This window comes from Vicugna pacos, chromosome 16 (assembly GCF_048564905.1).
Source record: "Vicugna pacos chromosome 16, VicPac4, whole genome shotgun sequence".
In the NCBI taxonomy this organism is placed as follows: Eukaryota; Metazoa; Chordata; class Mammalia; order Artiodactyla; family Camelidae; genus Vicugna; species Vicugna pacos.
Window position 1 is genome coordinate 61,175,129 of NC_133002.1, and position 20,804 is coordinate 61,195,932.

The window sequence follows — 20,804 nt, forward strand, 5'->3', positions numbered from 1 at the left end:
GGCTGTCAGCCAGCTGTGCAGAAGGGCAACGTTTGGCTGAGGCCAAGGGTCTCACACCCTCATCACATGGTTTTCGGTCGGGAAGAGAGCCTGAGACCTCTGCCCTCTTTCCCTCGTCTTTCCTCACAGCAGGATGACACCAGAAGCCCTCCAAAATCTGCTGCTGCTCTTTTGTTTATGCCCGGAACACGTAACTCCCTCAGACCCTAGACTAGAAGCTCTGCCCCCAGCCCCTCGAGTCCTCGGAGTTGGCCCTGAGTTAGGCTCCACAGGGTCACGGTGACACGCCACCCGGAAAATGGACCCCCTTCCAGAGCACCCTCCGGGGACCAGGACCCTGGAACCTCCTGCCACACAGTCCAGTCTGCTTCCAGCGCCTGCTCGGGGCTTCCAACCTGAGCTGTAAGTGGGGGCCGTGGACGGAGCTGGGGTGCCACAGCAGAATGCCTGGGGCCCCTGTAGTGCAGGGAAGAGCCGAGGCTGGAAGCTGGCTCTCCTGCTTCGGAACCTGGAGGGGCCAATGATTCTAAATCTGCACCTAACTGTCCGGGCGACTGTAAAGATATCAAGGCAAAAGGATAGAATGCTTTTCAAAGAGCTCGTTAGTGGGTGGGGAAGTAGCTCAGTGGTAATGTGTGTGCTTAGCATGCAGGAGGTCCTGGGTTCAATCCCCAATACTATTGAAGGAAAAAAAAATGGTATCAAAAAGCATACAGCCCAAGAGTAGGCTGGTGATGTGTTGAAGATAATAAAAATTGCTATTTAAAAAAGTTTATTAGCATGACTTAAACACCTTGTCTTTTTAAATTAATTTATTTAATGTTTTGTTGACATAAAATTTGCATGCAGTGAAGTGCCCAGATCTGACTGTAATCCATAACTTTTAAATGTACTGACGTCTGGCGTGGGGCCTCTGTCTGGACTCGGGCGGGCCGCAGCCGGGCTGCAGGTGCGCTGGGACTGGGGACCCAGAAGCACTCTTCAGCAGCCTGGGGAGGCCATGGGAAGAGTCCAGGGTCCTCACCCCACCTCCACCCCGGGCTGGGGTTGGGGAGCTTCTCTGACCACAGGCTTCCTGGGCCAAAAGAGAGGCCTGCCCAGGCTCTGGCTACTCTCATGAGGTTGTCATGCAAATTAAATAAAGTAATACATTTATTTATTGCAGGTCATTTGCAGAATAACAAAGGAACACACAGGCTTTGGGTATCACTAATCCGTCTTTTGTTTTTTAACCAATTTTTTCCCTCGGGAGAGGTAATTAAGTTTATTACTAATTTATTCATTTTTGCAAAGGCAGTACTGGGGATTGGACCCAGCACCTCATGCATGCTAAGGCACGCACTCTACCACTGAGCTTATGCCCTCCCCCTGAACCGGTCTTCCAGATGCTTCCTCGGGACAGCCAGGCTGAGGGACTCAGGAGTCGGTGCTGGGCTACTGGGACCAGATCGAACACCCCCAGGCCACCTGAGCCCAGGGCTGTGGGCTGGAGAGTTCCGGAAAGGCCAAGGGCCACGCGGGGCTCCCTGCAGAGGGTCAGGAAAGGACCCTCCTCCATCTGCATCCCTACAGAGTCTGAGAGTTTTCTTCATGATTTTGAAACGGTGAATTAAAGGACAGAGGGTGCAGAGGATCTATGATTTCCATGTCCCCTGATTCCCAGGTGAGCTTCACATCCCACTCGGACCTCACTCCCACCCTCTGGGCTGCAGGAAGGGGGCCTGGGGGAAAGCCCCCATTAGGCAAGTTCCTGCAGAGGAGGATGCCCCCTCCCCGCCACCGCGGGCAGGGGGCTCCCTGCTCCCAGCACCCCCATAATGCTTGACTGCCCTCTTCCACTTGCAAAATACAGGCTAATTCCCCTTAAACTGTCCTCCCCCCAACTCCCACCCCCGCCTCCATCCCACCCCATCAAAGGTCACTGGCCTGCTTCCCAGATGGGGAAATTCGGGCAAATGGGGAGATGACCCAGGAGCCTTCCGAAGCTGGGGCTTGCGAACTTCAGCGAGATCAGCTAGCTCTCCCCAGGCCTGTGACCCCAGCTCTTCCTCTCCCAACCTGTGCCCTGGGGCCTCCCCGTCCCAGGCTCACCTGGGTGGTGCTCTCCCAGCCCCTGCAGCCCCTCCGGTGGGTGCACACAGACATTGTTCTTGGAGAAGATGATCTCCCCATCCAGGACGGAGGGGGGCCCGCCGCCGCCACCCGGGGTGAGGGTCAGGAGGTCCGAGGCTTTGGAGGAGGCCCGGCGAAGGAGGCGGCCCAGAGACATTGCCGGGGGGGTGCTTCCATCCTCTGTGCACTTGGGCCCAGGCGGGGCTTGTCCAGACCTGCCTGGGTGAGGAAGAGAGAGGAGAGGCATGGCCCAAGGTCGTGGGGCTGCTCCACCCTCACACCAGTGGGCTCAAAACGGAAGCTGAGTGACCACAGAAGGGGTCCTGCTAACACAAGGCCAGGCCATAAGGCCACAGAGAGGGCGAACTGAGTTCTCAGCTGTGGCGCTAGGGACACGTGAGGCCAGGTCATTCTTAGTGGGTAGGGGGGTGCTGCCCTGTGCACTGCAGGATGTTTTAAAGCATCCCTGGCTGGCCTCCATCCACAAGATGCCAGGAGCACCCCTTCCCACCATGACAGTGCAAAGTGTCTCCAGGGGGCAAAACTGCCTTTGAGAACTGATCTAGAAGACCCTGCTCCCACAGCGGCAATTTCCTAAAACCTCCAGGCTTTCTCTCTGCTCAGGGTTCACCCCAGTGCCCCTGCCTTCCTGGACTTCTCAGCTCTCTGCTGTGCTTCCCAGGGAAGGTCCTGGCTCCCCTTCCTCCTTCCCATCCTTCCCGCCTCCTCCACGGCCGCCGGCCTATGTGGCTGTCAATCCAAAGCCAGCCTGACATCCCGAGGCACGCTGGCCGACTCAGCTGGGAAGGGTCCCAGGTGATTCATGAGGGACCCGAGTTTACATACAATTTATTTTTGAAAAAAATAAACTAGAAATCAAAGGTTCAGATCCAGAAGATCTACAGAACTCTTAAAGATCTCTGCAAAAAGGAGCAATATCCCAGCAGAAAAATCTGGACTCACAGATGAGGAAACGGAAGGACTGGGAATATGAAATGAAAAAGCAACTCTAATTCCACAAAAGCAAAGCAAAGAGCCAGGCAGCAGTTACGTGAATCAACCAGACGCTCCGGTCAAAGGGGCTCCGGAGGGCCACCAACCAAGCTGGGAGTGGGACGACCGCACACACGATGTGCAAATGAAAAGATGCGTGTACAGCTATTTCCCAGTCAGAGGTCACGGATGTCCGAGACTTGGGCCACGCTGGGCGGGGGGCAGGCCAGCCTCGGGGCCGGGTGTGGGGCTCAGATGGGAGCACCACAGAGGAGCTGCAACTCAATCTCTTGGAAAGAAACAAGAAAGACTTGAAGTCAATGTAATCCAAGCATCGACTGGAAATGGATAAACACAGTGAGGTCCATCCATGTGATGGAGTATTATTCAGCCTTAAGAAGGAGGGAAACTCTGACACCTGCTACCATATGGATGAACCTTGAGGACACTGTGCTCAGTGAAGTAAGCCAGACACAAAGGGACAAATACTGTTGAATTCCACTTATATGAAGTCCCTAGAATAGTCAAATTCATAGAGACAGAAAGTAGAATGGTGGGCGCCAGGGGCTGGGGATGGGAGTGAGTGTTTAATGGGGACAGAGTTTTCGTTTGGGAAGATGAAGGCATTCTGGAGGCGGATGGGAGTGATGGTTGCACAACACTGTGAATGTACCCAATGCTACTGAACTGTGCACCTAAAAGTGGTTAGGATGGTAAATTTTATGTCATGTGTTTTTTACCACAATAAAATTTTTTTGAATTATCAACGGGTGGAGGTTCTCAGGGTATGTTATATTGTTCTTTGAATTTTCTGCATTTTGTACGCTTCCCTCCACATCCAGAGCTGATTTAGGATGTTCTGATTTAGGATGCCTCCAGCACTTGGACAGGCTCTTGGGGCAGAGGGCAGGGGCTGGGGGTCCGGTGGGCTCAGCAGGGGAGGGGCGGTCTCACTGTCCTGGGACCACGTGGCTCAAGGCTGGACCCCCAGCCGCTTCTGGCTTTCTGGGTGCCCCTCCATGGCCCCCAGCTCTGATCTCCCGTCTCCCACGGCTCCATTTTCCAGTTGCCTTCATGGCTGCTAACTCCCAAACACAGCATCCTTCCCACAGCTCCTTGCTGGCCCAAGAGCCGCCCTGCGCATTTACCCAGAAAGATCCACCACTCCCTTATCTCTCTAACTGCTGAGGTTCCCAGCGTCAACATGACCCTGAATCACCAGTTTTGGGGGGCCCAGGCCCAGCCGGGGTCCTCGTCTCCTCAGCCCTCAGCCACACGCAGGGCACCCGAGTCCCCACTTTCAACGTGGGCTACAGCATCAAGTGACCCCTCGGCCGAGGGGTCGGCCAGCTGGCTCTGCGAAGGGCCAGACAGTAAACATTGTTGGCCTGATGGTCACTGTTGAGACTGTTCAACTCTGCCTGATGGTGTGAATGCAGATGTCACATGGCAGGTGTACTGTGCTCCCACAAGAATTTGGTAACAGGTATTCACGCCAATTTCATGTCATTTTGACTTGTCACACAAAAAGAATTCTTCCAATTTTTTTCAACCATTAAAAAACATAATAACCATCCTAACAGCTTACACTATACAAAACAAATGGAAGGCTGGATCTGGTCCACAGGCTGCACATGCCGAGCCCGGCCCGGGCCACCTTCTGGATACTCGGGGCAGGGCTGTTCCTTGCTACCCAAATTCCCCCCAGGCTGACCTCTCGAGAAGCCTTCTAGCCACCCCCGGTCGTGAGGGTGTCCCTCCCTGTCTCAACCACTGTCTGGACACTGTGAGGCACATGAGGCCATCTGACAACCAACATATGAAACTTAAAAAAAAAAAAAATCACACACATTGTCTTTCCAAGTAATAGTCTGGAAAAGCTCTATTCTCATTCTAATGATGACTCCATTCCATTGTCCAGAATATTTTTAGAATGCAAGAATCATTCCAGAATTTTAAGGTCAGTTGATGAGCCCACACAAGAAAATGAATTCCCTTCTCTAGACAGTGCTGCCCAGGAGATACACGCCGCGAGCCTCGTATGCAATTTTCAATTTCCTAGTAACCACAATTTTAAAAAGTAAAAAAGAAATAATGGAAATTCACTTTAATGATATACTCTTATTTAACCCATTATATCCCAAACGGTATCATGTTGGCATGTAATCAATATGGAAAGAATGACTGCTGAGCTATTTGACACGCTTAAATCTCCACAGGCTGGTGTGTATTTTGCACTGAAGTACACGTCAGGTCAGACCAGCAGGTTCCAGGTGCTCAGGGGCCCGTGGCCTCCAGGCGGGCGAGGCTGGGGCCAGGCTGAAGCCCCACCTCCTTTTGAGCTTCCAGCGGTATTACTTGGCGTAACTGCCCTAACCACCAGGATGCGCTGCAAACAACACTCAGCTGGGTCCAACAACCACACCATTTTTAAGTGAGGATGGTTTGCCACCTTTCAGGATAATCAAAAGAATATGCTGGAAGACCTGAAGGGGATTCCAAACTACAAGTGTTCACAACAGAGCATTTTCCCACCCACCAGCCGTGAAGCCCCCTCCCGAGGCTCTGGACGGTGCACCCTAGAAGTGTAGCTTTGCAAATGAGCGAACAGGTGCATCACAGCCCAAGCCGCCCGGGGGCGGCCACCTGGACGCGAGACCTTTGTCCTCCGCACCCGGAGTTCCGGCTCCTGTCCACCCCAACTCTGCCACTGGGGTGAGCAAGGACAATCCCGCCGCCGGTTCCACGGGGTGGACACGCCTCTGGGTGGGTCCTGTACGGCTGTTAAACATTAGCCACGAATATTTACTCTCTCCAACCTCATTTACTTTGTAAATGTATTTGTTCTTTTATGAGCCTGTTTCATCTCAATGAAACCTGGTTCCCAACCTCTGCTATCAAAGTAGAAGTAGAGAATCCTTGACCTAGTTTTTAAAGCTTTTTCTTTTTTCAAATTATGGAATGTGTTCGGAGACGTATAAAGAATACATGTGCCTTAGATCACACAGTCCAAAAATATCTGTGTATTTTCTACTATCTTCTGTGTCTATCTTTCAAAAGCCACAAAGCCACCCACTGGAATGACACCATATCTTACTTTCAATTACAATATAAATATATTTTTCCTTCCGATACAGGTTGAAGTCTGTCCTACCAAAATTCAGATGTTCAAGTTCTAACCCCCACACCTCAGAATTCAAACTGACTTGGAGTAGGTCCTACACAGACGTAATGAAGTCAGAACTAGATCATTAGGGTATAGGCCCCAGGTCCGTGGGCCTGGGCTCCTGGGGGAAGAGGGGGTTTTGAGGCAGACACAGGGAAAAGGGGCGTGAACAGGAGAACAGCCGTTTTCAAGCCTGGGAGAGACACCTTAGGAGGACCAAGCACCCTCTTCTCCGGCTGCCAGACTCCAGGGCTGAGAGGAAAGCAAATTTCTGCTGCTTGAGGCGCCCAGTCTGCAGTGCTTTCCATGGCGGCCACAGGAAACCAATACACCATGTTATTAACAAATTTAAAAATTCAAAATGTCAACCTTCCACCTTAATTGCTATTTTGTGTTACAAGGATGCGCCATTCTTGAACCAGCCACCATCACTAGATAATTTGGTTTCCAAATAGTGCTATTTAAATAATAAACTTCACACTTTAATATACAAATCTTCATCCATATCCTCACTGTTTCCTTCGGATAATTTCTGGGAGTCTTGACTATTTCCTTGGGAGGATAAACTGGACCCCTGACATAGAACAGCCAATGGATTTCCAAAAAGGTACCAGAATTTTTAGGGAATTGGATCTTTGCTAATTTGGTAATTGGAAAGTGGTTTTCCGATGATCGAGTCACTTCAGCAGGTTGTTCTATGTTTAAGAAACATAGGCATTGTGTTCTTGTCAGTGTGCTTTGCCAACTTTTCTGCTGGGGTGTTGGAATTCTTATTGATATGAAAGAACTCATTATATAGAAAAGATCTTAATCCTTTGCTATGGCTGCTGCATGTATATTTTTCCTAATTTGCTCTTTGCCTTTTAATTATATTATCTATTTTGAAGTATAGAGGTTTTAAGCGTCTATGCAAATTGATGGTACCTTTTCCTTAGAGATTTCTTGACACTTTTATACTTTATATCACTCTTCCCAAGGCAAATATCCGTTCATTGTTGGCTTATATTTATATCTAATTTTCCTTCTTTTAAATTTTTTTATTGATTTATAATCATTTTACAATGTTGTGTCAAATTTCAGGGTAGAGCACAATTTTTCAGTCATACATGAACATATATATATTCATTGTCACATTTTTTTCTCTGTGAGCTACCATAAGATCTTGTGTGTATTTCCCTGTGCTACACAGTATAATCTTGTTTATCTATTCTACAATTTTGAAATCCCAGTCTATCTCTTCCCACCCTATATCTAATTTTCTTATGGTTTCCATTTGCAGTGAACTACTTCTGATATTTTAAAAAGCCTCGTTCAAAGCATACATTCACCTGAGAAGGCCATCCATGTCAACTAGTCAGCAGCTCGCTGAACGAGGGTTTGTGTTGTTTTTATCGCTAGTTCCTGTTTTTGATGTATACTCAGTTGTTTGATGAAAACAGGGACATCAATTACAGCTTAATACAGCTGGGATGTTTGTCATGTGAAGCTTTACGGGAAATTTTTAAAGAGGGGGCCCCTAGCGGCAACCCAGAGACCCGCGTGGCCTGGCCCGTGTTCTGGTCTGCATCCTCTCGGCTTCCCCACGTTGCACATGTGACAGACACATGTGGTTCATCCGCCATCAACACGCTCCAGCAAGAAGCAGGGAAGTGGGTCATTCAACCTCTTCCCCCGGGAACCACCCCACCCCCTGCAGCACCATCGACAGTAAGTTCTGGAAATTCGCCAGCCCTCAATTACACCAGCCCCTCTCCCCCGTGGGATGGGCCGCCCCCAGGGTGTACTGTGAACCAGGCTCTGCTCATGGGCAGCTGAATGGTGACTGCGCCCAGCCTGAGCCACCCCCCGCCACCAGGACCCAGCTGTCCCAGGGGCCCCCCGGCCATAGCTTCCTCACTTGGGACAAAGGAAGGAGCCGAGAGCAAGCTCCCCAAACACACCCTCATGGCCCGCATCCCCAGCCTCTGCAGGACTTTCCCCTGGGATCCCCCTTCCCGAATTATTTTGCTTCCGTTTAAAGAGATGGTTTGTTGCTACTGAGAAGGCAAGGCTTGTGCGTTCAGGATGCCTCACACCAGCGGGGCCTGTCCCCTCCATCCAAGCTGGGAGTGACAACCACCTCTCGTCCACTTCACCATGTGGGGCCACAGCCCCCCAGCACCGTCTCCACTCCACCATCCCCACTAGGGTCCGGTGGCGACAGCCGCGGCGGGGAAGTTGGGCAGCACGTGAGTCGGCGGAGGCCAAGCTCCTCACTTCCTGTGAATTTCTACGCGGCTCCCACAACCCGGGTTGGCAGCGCCTTACCTTGGCAGTTCCACCCGAGCCCTCCAGCTGGTGAATAGAAATCTGAGCTTACCCCCACCTGCCAGAAGAGAGGGGAGGAAAAGAATCCCGAAAAGCACAGTTGCAGGCCACCTCCGGGCGGGACGATGCCCTCAGGGGTGCGGTCCCCCAGAATCAAGCAAGACCCCTGAGAAGCAGCAGCAGAGCGGAGGCTCAGCTCTCAAAGGACAGCACTGGGCCAGAGGCTCTCAGGCCACCCAACGCGGTGCGTCTCCAAACCAGGGGGCTTTAAAGAACTCAGGGCAAATCCCTAACCCCTAGGCTCTGACCCAGGAGGTCCCGGGGAGGGGGGCTCCCGGGGGGAGAGGCGGGAAGAGTTCTGGGGATGGAAAGGCTTGACGCTCGCGCAGGGATGCGAACGCACTTAATGCTGCCGCACTGTGCACTTCACAGCGCTCAGTGTTCAAAATCCTGCTGTGCGCGCTTTACCACAATGAAAACATAGTGACAGTGGAACCTGGAGAGGGGTGCGGACTCTCCGTGCTACCTGCTCGGTTTTCCAAACCTAAAGCTGCAAAGGTCTGTAAATCTGAAACTGCTCTGAAAAGTAAAATAATTTTTTTTTCAGGAGGACATTTGATACCAGGAAGTTCACACCCAAAGAGGCCGGGCCAGGGTGAAATCACGTGGATGGTGGCAAGGAAAAGGGCTGGAGGCCAGTGACAAAGGGAACTCGGGTCCCTGCACGGAGGGCAGGCTGCCAGCAGCAGTGCAGGACCTGGCAAAGACCAAGCGACCTGATGGGAGATCTTCCTAATGTCCTTGAATCCACAAAGATGCATGACCTTGAATGGTTCTCATTCAGATGTGCACAGCAGTTTACAACTGTGACCTTAGGGACTGGGTGTCCTATGGGGTCGGTAGGAACAGAGATAGCCCCTCCCCTCCCCCCAGCAGACCAGAAGCTGTGCTCCAAAAGGCCCAGGTATAGAGCCCTGAGCAAGCAGAACGCCCAGGTCCCCTTCCCGGATCTGGGGTCTTTCTATGGGCCAGGCGTATTCTCCTAGTTACTCGGAAGTGGGAACCAGGGAACACGAGCACAATCTTTAAATGCCATCAGCAGAGGTCCTAAGGCACAAAATCAGTGAACGCTCGAAAGGGAGCTGAGAAGCCCGTAGCCAGGAACAGCTATTTGACTTTTCGCATCTCTAGTGAGGACTTAGAGTTAATTGAAATCAAAATAGCAGCCCAAGATGCTTAAAGCACTTTGTACCAGGATTATAAATCCTCTCCCCAAATCCTGAGAGATGAAAGTGGATAGAGAAACAGCTCCAGGTAGCTCTCTGACAACAATAAAACCTCACTGAACGCATTCACTTAATTATCGTTCCTTTAAAATGGGTACATCCGTGTCAGTATTTTTTTTCAGTATTGCTGATTTGAGATCACACGCTCCTAAATCCAAGACATCTCTGAGAAGTTCCTTTTAAGAAGGGCCTACCAGAATGCCATCTTCAGGAGAGTTCCAAATGCCGTGTTTTTGCTGATGGTAAGGAGAGCAGTGCCAACCTGGCAGCTGGCACAAGGATACAGTGATGGAGTCAGGCCAAGATCTAGAATGAGCATCAGCTTTGGGTGTGCAAAAAAAAAAAAAAAGGTAATGATTTTAAAAGGTAGAAAGTGAAAATGCCAGAGCTGGCTCTTAATCATCTCTGATCGACGCACATTATAAGTTAAATTTTGTGCTGCTCCGAGACATCAGCAGCCACTAGGCAGGGCCACATTTTTGCAAAATAGGCCACTGTGTAATTCGAAAGGAAAGACTTGGCCTCCCCCCAGAAAAAACACACACCCTTATTAAACAAAAGGCTCTCTGCAGAAACCCCCAGACTAAGGACTCCTTCCTTCCCACTAACCTGACTCCTTAAGAACCAGCGTGCCTCTGACAGCTAGACGCGTGGCCCTCCACAGCTTGCTGCGGTGAGTTACACTGGTGACCAAGGGAGCTCAAGGCTGCTTCCAGGAAGAGAGGGGTTTCAGGGTGGCTGGAGAGTGGGAGTGGGGGTGCCCCGAGGGGAAAGGTGTCAGAAACCACAGCAGCCCCAAGAGAAGGCAGGCGGGGCTGGGAAGGGGAGCAGATTTCTTCCTTCACAGCCCTGTTCAGATCTAGCCCTGCTGCTGGGCTGGAGCCAGTGGGCAGCAGCAGGCCTGCTGTTAACCACATGTGTCCCCTCCTCCCTCCCACTAGGAGCCACGTCGCCACTGACACTTGGCCCAGAGGCAGTTACAAAAAACCCCGTGTAGCAGTGGCGGGGCGGGGCCTTCCTCTAGCTAATATTTACAGGGGTGAAGTTAAGACATGACCCCAAATTCGTTCCCCGAGGTTTGGTGATTTATACCCAGGGAAAGAGCGTCCTCTTAGGTCGAGAGGCGAAATCACCGATAAGCCAGAAATGAGCAAACATGGATTAAGAAATGACGCCCTTTAGAAAAGACACACTTCTCCCCTCTCACTTCCTTCAGGAAGCGCTTCCACCCCAAGCATATCAGTTTCCCACGGCTGCTGTAACAAGTCACTGCAAACTCAGTGACCTAAGACAACACAGGGTATTATCTGGCAGCTCTGGAGGACAGAAGTCAGCCCGGGTCTCACCAGGGTAAACTCGGGTGCCGGCCAGGCTGTGTTCCTTCCTGAGGCTCCAGAGGGAGAATCCGTTCTCCTACCTTTTCTGGCTTCAAAAATCCACCTGCATCCTTTGGCTCATGGCCCCTTCCTCCTCCTTCAAAACCAGCCACGTGGGGGGAGTCTTTCTCACAGGGCACCACTCTGACACTGACTCTGCCCTGCTTCTCGTGTTCGAGGACCCTGTGATGACACCAGCCCACGTACAGTCCAGGACAACCTCCCCACCTCAGAGTTGGCCGATTGGCAATCTTAATCCCATCGGCAACCTTAATCCCCTTTGCCACGTGACCTTGCAGCCACAGGTTCCCAAAAGTAGGAAGTGACACCTGTGGGGACTTTCCTTCGCCAATCACATCACACAAAGACACAATGTAAAAAGCTGACTTCTGACTCCCAGGGGGCTCTCCACCTCCACTGACCACCAAACCCTCATGCAGAACAACCACCCTTTAAGCAACATGATGAGGACCCCAGCCCAGACCCAGGAGAGGAGAGAACCTGGCCTCCAAGCCCCCAGGGGGCAGCAGAACGGGACAGAAAAGCGCTGTGCACAAACTGGCACACACCCTTGGGCGGCTTCCTCGGCCCAGAGCCTTGGGTACGGTGCCAGTACACGGGGCTCCGCCAATTCCCAAACGGGAAAACAAACAGCCCAAAGGAGCAAACCTGGAACCTTCCTAGGAAGACCAAAGGAACAGGGCAGCCCGGAGCCAGCAGGCGGGAGGCCCCGCCTGGACTTCTCCCGTCCACGGCTCTGTGCCGTGTGCCCGCCTCGGGCCACCCTGGTCCTGGCACCTCACAGGGCCGGCAGTTCCCACACACCTGAGGGCCGCAGCCCACGCCCACCGTGACAGCTGCTCGCTGCAGCGAGGAGGAGGCAGGCAGGGAGTGGGGCCACTGGACCCTTGGCGGGGCATGTCATGGGGCAAAGCCCACAGGTGCTTCTTCCCCAGGCCTTGTCACTGTCACGCTGCTCAGGAGCAAAATGCCCTGAGCCCTAGTCACCTGCCATGTGGCCGGCAGAAACTGGTTCGTCTGCTTTGCCTTCAAAGCCCAGTCAACACAAAGCCGGGACAAGGCAATGCCATCTCAAACACGGGCCAGACACACGAACACAGGGACCACTTTCCTCCCACAGAAGTATCAGCTGCCAGCACACCTCGCAGGAGGCCCCAGCTCCCTCTGCCGTCCCAGAACCAGGCATGTGTACCATGGTCTTTTTGGGAACCCCCAACTTTGCGGTTCGATCGGTGATATAAACTCTGAAGATCAGGAGCCCCATTCTTTGGGGCACACAGTTTGGAGAGGTCGGGTCTCCTTCAGTCTCATGGCCCAGATAAGACACCTGTGAGCTGATAGCACCCCTCCTCTTAGGTGACTCTAACTTCAAATTAGGGGATTATTGCAGAAGAGAAATATATTTGCTGCAAATACATGGCATTCAGGATTCACAGGTAAAAGGCTGTGGCCCAAAGGTAGGGCCCCCATGCAGAGGTGAGGACAGGACAAGCAACTTGCATTTAAAATGAAGGAACGAAATTTAGGGCATGGAGCTTAGAGCTGGCACCTTGCACCATTTGCCATAAGGAAAAAGGACCTTCGAGAGGCCGTAACTGGACAAGACGGTTAAAAGAACGAGGGCGCGGGGAGATCTGGTGGTCTGCTTAGCTGTGGCACTCCTTTTCCAACTGTCCAGCTGTCACTTCAGTTATCACCCACTGCCTGGAAAGCCCCAGAGCTTCTGTTTTTCAAGGCAAGGACCATCTGCTGCCCCTCGACAGTGAATACCCCAATACCATCACCCCTCAAAGAGCCAGGGAAGTGGGGCCTGCGAGAAGAAACAGATGTAAAGGTGAGCCAGGATTGGGGACCAAGGAAGGACCATAACCAACAGGCAAGGGTAAGTGTGAATCCAGCCAGAAAACCCACGACCGACCCCAGCGTGGATGAGGCGCACCTGGCCGCTGTACTGAGCCTGCAACCTGACCACACAGACTCTCTCACTGTCTGCAGTAAAGGAGTAGCTAATGCACTGCAAACCAGAAATCAAACTTGGGGGAAATGTATTGGCAACAGCCCTGGAACACAACACACGTGGTCTCGCACAGGGAAAGCATTGTGGCTGCAGAAATTGAAAAACGAAAGGCTGTCAAATGCCATGTGTTAAGAATGCCCTTTGCTCCGAATCCAACACTGGAACGCGTAACGGCCGGTCTCTCAGACTACAGAATGCACGGTCACTCAGTGGAACACCAGCACAGACACCTGTGCATGCAAGTGGACACAGCTCAGGATGCACCCATTCCGTGGTGGTTTCTACAGGAGCCAATCCAGAAAGAGCGTGGAAAGCATACAGCCACATCTCTCTGTGTGCGGTCAGGCGGGTCCACGCAGATCCCTCATCTCGTACATCAACTTTAAACACCTGGACAGACTCGCCGCCCGAGGCTCAGGCACAGGAGGGCAGACCATTCAGACTGGACAACCGATGTGGGTTCTGGTCATGCAACTGAAGCGACTCGACACTGAACTTAGTCTTAAGTGGTCTGATTCCGCCCCTCAATGAGGATGGCTATGTTCGTTCAGAAGATGGAGTAAAGGACAGACTTCAGATCAGATACCATCAGACAGCTCATCAAAGCAGACTTACTAGAGATGCAAGACCGGGGGTGCAAACACGCGTGGGGGCTCAGCAGCATCGAGGCCACCCGCACTGCAGTGGGTGGGAGAAGACTTCCCGTATCATTTCCTCGAATTTACTTTTTGGGGCGGGGGAGGAAAGTAGAGACTTGTGCCTTCTTTTCTACGGACTGGCCTTGTCAACCTTCGTCAAGCTAACACAAGAACAACAGAACAACATGCAGTACAGCGCACACCAGTAAAACCAGCCGCCACGCTGCACATCCTTCCTGCCTAAGGCCATCCTCCCCAGCTACACCGCTGTGTGAAACTAACCCGCTGATCTCACAGGAGAGGATTCAGGCCTGTGAAAAGATTGGGGATCCCCGCCCTGGTGAGGGGCAGACGCTAAAATCTCTACTCCAGACCTGGTCACTCTGTTCCCCTAACAGCCCTCAGGGACCCAGCACCCCGAAAAGTTATAAAGAGCGTAAATATTGATGAACCAAAAGCCAAAACCAAACCTTTTTTACCAATCTAATTAAAAGTGATAAATCCAAATGATGGTCATTAATAACAATAAAAAATTTATACTAATACACACTTGGGATGTGCCTGGTGCTTTAGATAATCGTTGCAACAGAACACTGTGGTAGGTAGTATGACCCCCACTTTACAGATGGAGAAACCAAGGTACAGAGGCATTAAGTCAGTACTATGTACTGTGGTTGGTGTTCGAACCCAGCAGTCTACCTTTGGAGGTATGGTTTTAGCCAGTGCACTGAGCTACCCACAAAGGCAGGTAGAAATTCTGCAAATCCAATGTCTTCTCAGATACCTTTAGTTTTTGTTCTGTTTTTGTATTATTTAATTATTTTATTTTGGCAGGGGGGAGGTAATTAGGTTTATTTTTAGAGGGGGCACTGGGGATCGAACCCAGGACCTTGTGCATGCTAAACATGTGCTCTGTCACTTGAGCCAAACCCTCCCCACCTCAGACACCTTTACACTGAGGCCCGGGGAGCTCTTTACAGACAAAACTGAACTGATACTCGCAAACAGTTGTGACACGGATTAGTCCCCTCTCTTGCATATTTATGAATCACGTGGCAGAGGGAACCATGTTATCTTATCTGCAAAAAGGGGACCGGGAAAAGTCTGTGCATGTGAATGGTGGGGGCCAGTTATAAGAGGGGAGGCGGTGTGGTACAGTGGTTTTCGGGGCCTGAGGCTTCCAGTTAGTCACTCCTAGCTGCTTGGACTTGGGGAATTTACTTCTCTGTCAGGGTTCCCACCTGTAAAATAACCTCAGTCTTGACTTTATGGGTTTGTTTAGTGGGGTAAGTGAATTCATGCATGATAATCAGAAGCTATTTACACAACAACCGTCAGGGCTGGAGGGTTAAAAATATCCCACTGACGAGAACTTTCTTCAGTCATATTCTGAGGCTCTGCTCACCGTAAACAGCCTACAAGCCAAGCACACTCGGCATAGAACGCGCCTTCCCATACCAACAACTACGGCTGTTAATGAACTTGACATTTAATACTAAAAGGCACTCTTCGCCTTAATAATCCTTTCCCTGCAAGAGTTTCCTGGTTTTTAAACGTGTTTAATGTTTGCTAATCAATTAAACATGAATGTTTCCAAGGAGGAATTTCTAAAACTAACACACAGATTTTTAAAAGTTCTCTAATCAATCTGTGACAGATTTGGGATGGAATTCTCTAATCTGGGCCGTTGCACCTGCCCTTTGATAATATGCTCCACCGTATGGCCGTTGTTTGAGAACCATTTCTCTCTTCTTTCCAGATACAGGAATAGGTGCCTTCAGGTGGTAAAGAAAGATGGGTGGCACCAGTCACAGGGGCTGGACAGCCAGCCCAGCTTCTATGAACTTGGGGAAGCAGCAAAACAAACTTCACCGTGTGGAAGGAGAGCATATCATGTCGTTTCCTATTTCTGAATAGAATCTGAACTAGATTGTGGCCAACATACGACACCAGCTTCCAAGTGTGGGAATAACAGGATTCCAAGATTCACTGGCTTTTGGCAATGATCCTTAGCTTACATTTAGCAATCTTAAATTGCCTATTATTTTTCTTTTTCCTTTTCCATCTGTCTTTATTCTTTTCTTTTTCTTTCTTTCTTTTTTTTTTTTTAAAGAAAAACACAGGGGTAAGAGTCCGAGCCTAAAGGAAGTGAGTTTCCTGACGTGGGGCTCTTAAACAGTCAGACCAGGACCCTACGGCTGGGAATGCTAAGAGCCCGCGCGCTGTGGGGGCTGAATACACACTTTGGGGGGCTGTGTCGGCAAACGGCGGTCCCCTACAAGTTCTCATTCTCGTGCTCTGCTCTGACGATTCAGCCAGACAAAGACCGCAAGTTCTCCGGTCCAAGGCTCCAGACAGAAGGAGACTTGAGTCTCCCCGAATAAGGCCCACTCCCGGCCCCGGGCGCCTGCACCCGCTGCGGAGGGGCGCCCCAGGGAGCTCCTCGCGTGATTGGGGTGCTTCTGCCCGCCCCGCTCCAGCTCCGACCCCGCACCTCTCCGGGCTGCGGCCAGATCCCGGGCCCTCCCGGGCCCCGCGGCTGCAGGCCCACGCGCCCGCACACCCCCAACCCCGTTCTGCCGAGGGGCGCCGCCCGGTCCCCCGCGGGCCCCTCGGACTCCGCCCCCGCGGCCTCCGGCCGGGCCCCGATACCCACCCGGGTCCCGCAGCGGGGGCCGGATACGCGCCGGCTCCCGGAGCCGCTGCCGCCGCCACTGCCGCCGCCACCAGTGAGGTGCGGTGGGGCGGGGACGCGGGGCGAGGCCCGGCCCCTGGCCCGCCCCCCGGCCCCACGCTGCCCAACCCCGGCCCCCGGCCCAATCCCGCCCGCCCCCGCGCCCCAGCGCGGCCTCAGCTCGGCCCTCCGCCTGCCGCCTGACCCAGCCCGGCCCAAACTGCGCGCAAACCTGGCCCCTGGTCCAACCAGGCCAGCCCCGCCCCCGTGTCCCAACCCGGCTCCCGGCCAGTCCCCTGGCCCAACCCTACTGCGGCACTGCCCCAGTCACCTTCCGCCCTCGGACCCCAAGCCCCGGCCCGGACGTCCCCACTCCATTCCGGGCCTCGCTGCCCCGCGCCCCTGGAGTGAAGGCATGACCCCTCGGACGCTCCAAGTGGGCGCTGTCCCTCTCCCACCCTCTGCGCTTATATTTTTACTATTTTGAGGTTTGAGGTTTTTACTACTTTGTTAAAGAGAGTAACACCCACCAGGAGGCCACGGGGCATCCTTCTTCCGCCAAGGATTCTTCTCAGGAACCCCAGGAAGTGAGTGCTGAGCCCCCCAGGTCTGGAGGCAGACGGGTGGGCACTAGGCGGGGGTCTCGGCCCCACAAAGTGAAGCCGGCTCCAGAGACCCTCGCGCCCCAACTCCTCCTGCCACCCTCGGGCACTTAGCCGTCCAGGTCCCCCGGGGCGCCGGACTTGCCGGGTTGGACGCACGTTGACACGGTTGTCGCTTTACAGAAACTGAGCCAGGCGGGGTAGAGCTCGGACTCAGAGATAGAGATGGAAAAAATGCGTATGTATGCTTTAATATATTTGCATAGTTAGGTGTTTCGTATTTCTAGTGCACATGAATGGCACAAAGGCCGCGCGCCTCGCACGCCCGGCGCGTGGTCCTCGCCCGCCGGATGTTGACGGCGTCGCCTAGCAACGAGGGATGGCGGAGCCTGACGGCGGGGCCCGCGGGTAAGCCGGCCGTGGGACCGCGGGTCTCGGGGCGGCCCCCACGCTTTCCCCTTTACATAGCCTCCTAGGCGCCCCCTTCCCCTCTTCTCTGCCCTTGTCATCCCCGCTCTCTGGGCCTTTCCTGCCCTCCCTTGGCCACCCCCCAACCCCCTGCGCGCCCTTCTCCTTTCTCACCTCCCTTTGTCCTCTCCCATACCCTCCCTTTTTCCCCTCTCTCCGGGCGCTCCTCTCTGAAACCCGGGACTTGCTCTCCCGCGGTAACCATGGCAACCACTATGCTCGGTAGTCCGCCCCAGAGCCCCTAGAGCTGGGTCTCTGTACTCTGTACGGGATGCTGCCCCTGCCAGGCGCTGTGAGAGGGAGACCAGCTCAGGCCCGTCTCCCTCCCCCTCACCAGGTTTGGTGGGTGGCAGGCAGCCCCTCCCTGAATGCCTTGAAAACACAGATACACCGCAGTCAAGTCAAGATCCTGCCACCAGGCCTCTGCTCTCTTATGCTTTGTTTTAAAGGACAGAAACTATTTTAAAGACTTCAGCCTTTTACGTTAGACACTTTTGTATCGTTTCATTTTTTTAAAGTAGGTCTACATGTACTGGAGAGAAGTCCAGATTACACTAAAAGACAAGACTAAATGCAAATCAGTACCTATATAGTGTCATCTCTAATTTGGGTGGGTGGTTGGGTTTAAATGCATAGAAACGTATTTGAAAGAATATACCTTTAATCTCTTACTATTACCCTTGGTTATCTTGAGAAGGACAGGAGAAATAAGAGAGGATTTCCATTGTCTGTGTCACACATTTCTGTATTGGTTTGACTTTTTAAAAAACTAGCAAGCTTGTATTTTTTTAAACTTTTTTTTTATTGAGTTATAGTCATTTTACAATGTTGTGTCAAATTCCAATGTAGAGCACAATTTTTCAATTATACATGAACATACATACATTCATTGTCACATTTTTTTCGCTGTGAGCTACCACAAGATCCTGTGTATATTTCCCTGTGCTATACAGTATAATCTTGTTTATCTATTCTACATATGCCTGTCAGTATCTACAAATTTTAAACTCCCAGTCTATCCCTTCCCACCCCCCTCCCCCATGGCAAACACAAGTTTGTATTCTATGTCTATGAGTCTGTTTCTGTTTTGCATTTATTTATTTATTTTTAGATTCCACATACAAGTGATCTCATATGGTATTTTCTTTCTCTTTCTGGCTTACTTCACTTAAAATGACATTCTCCAGGGACATCCATGTTGCTGCAAATGGCGTTATGTTGTCGGCTTTTATGGCTGAATAGTATTCCATTGTATAAATATACCACCTCTTCTTTATCCAGTCATCTGTTGATGGACATTTAGGCTGTTTCCATGTCTTGGCTATTGTAAATAGTGCTGCTGTGAACATTGGGGTGCAGGTGTCTTTTTGAAGTAGGGTTCCTTCTGGATATATGCCCAGGAGCGGGATTCCTGGGTCATACGGTAAGTCTATTCCTAGTCTTTTGAGGAATCTCCATACTGTTTTCCATAGTGGCTGCACCAAACTGCACTCCCACCAGCAGTGGAGGAGGGTTCCCTTTTCTCCACAGCCTCTCCAGCATTTGTCATTTGTGCACTTTTGAATGATGGCCATTCTGACTGGTGTGAAGTGATACCTCATTGTAGTTTTGATTTGCATTTCTCTGATAATTAGTGATATTGAGCATTTTTTCATGTGCTTATTGATCATTTGTAAGTCTTCCTTGGAGAATTGCTTGTTTAGGTCTTCTGCCCGTTTTTGGACTGGGTGTTTTTTTTTTCTTATTATGTCGTATGAGCTGCTTATATATTCTGGAGATCAAGCCTTTGTCGGTTTCATTTGCAAAACTTTTCTCCCATTCTGTAGGTTGTCGTTTTGTTTTACTTATGGTTTCCTTTGCTGTGCAGAAGCTTGTAAGTTTAATTGGGTCTCATTTGTTTATTCTTGCTTTTATTTCTATTGCTTGGGTAGACTGCCCTAGAAGAACATTTGTGAGATGTATGTCAGATAATGTTTTGCCTATATTTTCTTCTAGAAGGTTTATTGTGTCTTATTTTTAAGTCTTTGATCCATTTTGAGTTTATTTTTGTGTATGGTGTAAGGGAGTGTTCTAGCTTCATTGCTTTACATGCTGCTGTCCAGTTTTCCCAACACCATTTGCTGAAGAGACTGTCTTTATTCCATTGTATATTCTTGCCTCCTTTGTCGAAGATTAGTTGACCAAAAGTTTGTGGGTTCATTTCTGGGCCCTCTGTCCTGTTCCATTGGTCCATATATCTGTTTTTGTACCAATACCATGCTGTCTTGATGACTGTAGCTCTGTAATATTATCTGAAGCCTGGGAGAGATATTCCTCTAGCCTCTTTCTTTTTCTTCAGTGATGCTTTGGCAATTCTAGGTCTTTTGTGGTTCCATATAAATTTTATTATGATTTGTTCTAGTTCTGTGAAATATGTCCTGGGTAATTTGATAGGGATTGCATTAAATCTGTAGATTGCCTTGGGCAGTGTGACCATTTTAACAATATTGATTCTTCCAATCCAGGAGCATGGGATATCTCTCCATTTTTTAAAGTCTTCTTTAATTTCCCTGATCAATGGTGTATAGTTTTCTGTGTGTAAGTCTTTCACCTCCTTGGTTAGATTTATTCCTAGGTATTTTATTACTTTGGGTGCTATTTTAAGGGGATTGTTTCTTTACTTTCTTTTCCTGTTGATTCATCGTTAGTGTAAAGAGATGCAACTGATTTTTGTACGTTAATCTTGTAACCTGCTACCTTGCTGAATTCTTCGATTATTTCTAGTAGTTTTTGTGTGGACCTTTTAGGGTTTTCTAAATATAGTATCATGTCATCTGCATATAGTGACACTTTTACCTCTTCTTTTCCAATGTGGATCCCTTTTATTTCTCTCTCTTGTCTGATTGCTGTGGCCAGGACTTCCAAGACTATGTTGGATAGGAGTGGTGAGAGTGGGCAGCCTTGTCTTGTCCCAGATTTTAGTGGGAAGCTTTTGAGTTTTTCAGCTTTGAGTGCTATGCTGGCTGTAAGTTTGTCATATATAGCTTTTATGATGTTGAGATATGTTCCCTCTATGTCCACTTTGATGACAGTTTTCATCATGAATGGATGTTGAATTTTATCAAATGCTTTTTCTGCATCTATTGAGATGGTCATGTGGTTTTG

The 20,804-nt window shown here is 50.8% G+C and overlaps 2 protein-coding genes and 1 long non-coding RNA gene across 11 annotated transcripts in view; 2 read left to right on the forward strand and 1 right to left on the reverse strand.

The window, feature by feature from the left end:
* TBC1D16 (TBC1 domain family member 16) overlaps positions 1-16,645 on the reverse strand; it is a 74,141-nt gene extending 57,496 nt beyond the window's left edge. For 2 of the 7 annotated variants that reach the window (XM_072939760.1, XM_072939759.1), the window contains exons 1-2: positions 16,573-16,645; positions 2,092-2,331 (exon numbers count right to left, since the gene is read on the reverse strand). In XM_072939760.1, coding sequence (XP_072795861.1) covers positions 2,092-2,269 — 178 coding nt within the window. In that variant the 5' untranslated portion in view covers positions 2,270-2,331; positions 16,573-16,645. Of the gene's footprint in view, positions 1-2,091; positions 2,340-16,572 lie in introns of those variants that run through there. The other 5 variants (XR_012059889.1, XM_031685823.2, XM_031685822.2 and 2 more) reach the window with 4 other exon arrangements.
* LOC140686361 (uncharacterized) lies at positions 5,086-6,730 on the forward strand. Its single transcript, XR_012060112.1, has 3 exons — positions 5,086-5,144; positions 5,325-5,820; positions 6,243-6,730. It is a non-coding gene; the product is annotated as an uncharacterized lncRNA (long non-coding RNA).
* A 900-nt stretch (positions 16,646-17,545) lies between the features above and the next one.
* CCDC40 (coiled-coil domain 40 molecular ruler complex subunit) overlaps positions 17,546-20,804 on the forward strand; it is a 36,981-nt gene continuing 33,722 nt past the window's right edge. For 2 of the 3 annotated variants that reach the window (XM_072939763.1, XM_072939764.1), the window contains exon 1: positions 17,547-17,600. In XM_072939763.1, coding sequence (XP_072795864.1) covers positions 17,572-17,600 — 29 coding nt within the window. In that variant the 5' untranslated portion in view covers positions 17,547-17,571. Of the gene's footprint in view, positions 17,601-20,804 lie in introns of all 3 variants that reach the window. The other variant, XM_072939765.1, reaches the window with a different exon arrangement.